We start from the raw sequence: 3,668 nt of genomic DNA, 5'->3' as shown, positions 1-3,668 counted from the left end.
AATTTAGAAAAGGAGGTACAAAGAAAATATTTGAAGTTTATACATGGCAATTAGTATCATTAGATGGTGAAACTCTGCACTGATATTGATAAACTACAGGAAGATGTAATGATGATGTGGGTAGATGGGTCAAGATAAAATTTGAAATGTGGGAGATACATATGGCTAATATGTGCCTGCTATGATTTCCAACATCGTGACCGGATTTAGGAGTCCATCTGGATTATTTCCTGAAGGTTTTGACCTAACATGTTGCCTCAGTCAAAGACCAGAGTAAAAAGAAATATATAGAGGTGAAAAATAGTAACACATCCTCATACTCAAAATTAGAAGACAGAAAATGTTATCCTGTGTTCAAACTCCTGTTTGAATCTTGAATAGTGAATTTAAAATAAAGAACTAGAAAAGATTGTAAAGACTAAGATAATTAAGAGAATAAAATAATTGCTGACTGACGACAGACAATGCAGCTCTTGGGTGTGGAAATATAGTCTGAGAGAAAATATAATCAAACAAGAGGCACTGTTTAAGATGAAAACATCATTTCTGTCAAACTCAAACTTCAAAAAATTGGGGGCACACATCAGTATTTGAAAAAGCAATTATAAAACAAGAAAGAAAAAACAACTTTTTTCCAACAGGCAGGCAGTTAAACTCAATACTCCAAGAGGTAATATGAACTAAGAGTTTTATTGAATTCAGAGTTATTCAATTCCTACCACATTTTAAAACTTGGGCTGGTTTAGAAATACACTAAGTATTCTGAGGTTGATGTCGGGGGAACCATCATGCCCTTCTGCCAAATACCTTTTATGCCATGAACGAACCAGCTGACTAAAATGAGTATTTTTTAGTGATTGGTAGCCATCCACTGCTCTTGGCAGACTGTGAATGGTTCCAAAATTATGGTTCCATTGGCTTTCAGTTTTATATGTGTCTAAAGGACTATTTACACATACATAACCCAGTGTTATGGGCTGAATTGTGTTCCTACCCCCAAATTCCTAACTATAACCCCCACTGGAGTATATTTGGAGGTAGGGCCTTTAAGGGGGTAATTAAGGTTAAATGAGGTCGTAAGGGTGGGGCCCTAACCTGACAGGAGTAGTGTCCTTATAAGAAAAGGAAGATACCAGACTACCATGTAAGGGCACATTGAGAAGGCACTGTCTGCAATCTGAGAGACCTCCCCAGAAACCAAAGCAACCCTGCCAGCACCTTGATTTTGGACTTCCAGCCTCCGGAACTGTGAGAAAATTAATTTCTGCTGTTTAAGCTATGCAGTCTGTGGTATTCTGTTATGGCAGCCTGAGAAAATAATACACCTACTGAATCACTAAAATTAAGTGAAGTATTAAAATTTGGAATCCATAAACAAAAAGTAGTATATTACCAGGGAGACAGACATAGATGTAGATATAGACTACAAACATATATTGACTGCTTAGTAAGTGCTAGGCACTCACTGTTCTATGTACTTTACATATAAATACTCCTTTAATCTTTACAATTACTGAAGGTTTGTGTTATTATTAACTCCATTTTGCAGATGATGATACGGAAAGCCCCTAAAACGAGTAATTTGCCTAATGTCATAGAACTGGGTTTCAAAGTGACTCCAGACTGTACTCCTACTAATCACTGAACTTAGTATAAAACAGTGCTGGTCAATAGAAATAGGATGTGAACCATGTATGTATGTATGTAATTTAAATTCTTCAAGGAGCCACATTTTAAAAAGGCAATGAGAAACAGGTAAAATTAATTTTAATCATCTTTCATTTAATACAACATATCCAAAACATATCATTTCAATGTGTATTTAACATAAACAATTATTGAGACATTTTAACTCTTTCTTTGGTACTAAGTCTTCAAAATCCAGTATGCATGTTAAACTTACAGCACATCTCAAGCAAAATCTGTATTATATTTCAAGTAGTCGAAATGGCTGTGGCTACTGTACTGGACAGCACATATATATAAAGCACTACAGCTTAGTAAGAAGCCTGGACAAGATACTGCAAAGTTCTTACTATATATAGATATATAGTAAGAACTGTCATTTTTCTTGTGAACTTATGTGTGGTTGAAATTTTGTTATTATCTAGTTCTTTTTCCCTAGTAAGTGGGAACATGTAGAGTAGGAGAACTTCCTGAACTTTTCCCCACCTAAATATAGTTTGAGTTAGAAAAAAAGGAAAGAAAACCGCTGGAGTAGATCATTGGCCTGACCTACACTAGCACTGTTTATGCGTGTCCCCCCCCCCCGTTTTTAATAACATGTATGACACAATTGTAAAACATACTTAAGGGAGCTTCTATGACCTTGAAATAGAGTGATGCTAACCAATTTACATAAATCCTTTATTTTGAATGGAGTAGAACTGCCTGCCCTCTCATGATGGTTTGGAACTGTTTCTGAAGGGCTCTTTTTCTAACATTAGCCTAAGTCCTGTGTTATAGAGAAGTGTTTGGTTTCTTTTGTTGTTTTTTAATCATGCTATATTATCTTTAATTAGGGACAAAGACTCTTCCAATCATGACACCTAGAGATCATTTCACCCACTGCTCTGTTTCGCTGCAAGTCTCTTGTCTCTCTCTTCAGCAATGGTGAGGCGGATACCCTTTCCATGGGGAAGAGAAATCCATGGTTTGTTTCCTTTGCCAATAACAAAAATGTTGGAGAGCTGGGTAGCAAAGCTGTTGCCACTGGCATCTTTTACATGAACCACATCAAAAGAACCAGGGTATTTCTCTCTGTTGGTGATCAGACCAATTCTTCCCAGGTTAGCACCTCCGGTCACCATGCACAGGTTACCAGTGTCAAGCTTGATGAAATCAGTAATTTTGCCAGTCTCCAAATCAATCTGAATGGTGTCATTCACCTTGATGAGAGGGTCAGGGTAGCGGATGGTGTGAGCATCATGGGTGACCAGATGCGGGATTCCTTTTGTGCCCACAAAGATCTTTCTCACTTTGCACAACTTGTACTTGGCCTCCTCAGGTGTAATGCGATGAACAGCAAAGCGACCCTTGGTGTCATAGATCAGACGGAAATTCTCTCCGGTCTTTCCAAAACTGATGACATCCATCAAACCAGCTGGATAGGTGACATCAGTTCGGACCTTGCCGTCAATCTTAATGAACCGTTGCATGCAGATCTTCTTGACTTTATCTCCTGTTAGGGCATACTTCAGTCTGTTCCTTAGGAAGATGATGAGAGGGAAACATTCCTTCAGCTTGTGGGGACCGGTAGATGGATGAAGAGCAAAGACACCGGTCAGTTTATCCAGCATCCAATGCTTTGGAGCTGCTACACGCTTCAGATGCTTCTTAGGACCACGAGCCATGGCTGCACTGGGCATAGAAAGAGAAGTGGTTATTTTTAAAATTTTTAAAGAGTTTTATTAAAACATAGCTAACATACAATATTATATTGGTTTCAGGTGTACATAATAGTTATTCAACTTATATATACCAAAGAAGTGATCAACATTGTAAGTCTAGCAACCACCCAACACTGTATCACGCTTTCACAATATTATTCACTATATTCCCTATGCTATACATTATATCCCCATGACTTTGTTTTATACGTGGAAATTTGAACCCCTTATTCCCCTTCATCTTCCCCCCCCTTTTAAAAATTTTCAGTTACAGTTGAC

General features: G+C 37.8%; 1 protein-coding gene across 1 annotated transcript; it reads right to left on the bottom strand.

Annotated features, from left to right (window-relative positions):
* Positions 1–2,560: 2,560 nt before the first annotated feature.
* On the bottom strand, positions 2,561–3,353 carry LOC308497728 (small ribosomal subunit protein eS4-like; the record flags this gene model as incomplete). The annotated part of the gene is made up of 1 exon (XM_081048730.1): positions 2,561–3,353. One exon carries the CDS (start codon positions 3,351–3,353, stop codon positions 2,562–2,564), a length of 792 nt encoding a protein of 263 aa, XP_080904856.1. The 3' UTR covers position 2,561.
* Positions 3,354–3,668: the final 315 nt, after the last annotated feature.

This window comes from Rhinolophus hipposideros (assembly GCF_964194185.1).
Source record: "Rhinolophus hipposideros genome assembly, chromosome: 5".
NCBI lineage: Eukaryota > Metazoa > Chordata > Mammalia > Chiroptera > Rhinolophidae > Rhinolophus > Rhinolophus hipposideros.
The sequence above is the reverse complement of the archived record's forward strand: the minus strand, read 5'-3'. Positions and strand labels throughout refer to the sequence as shown.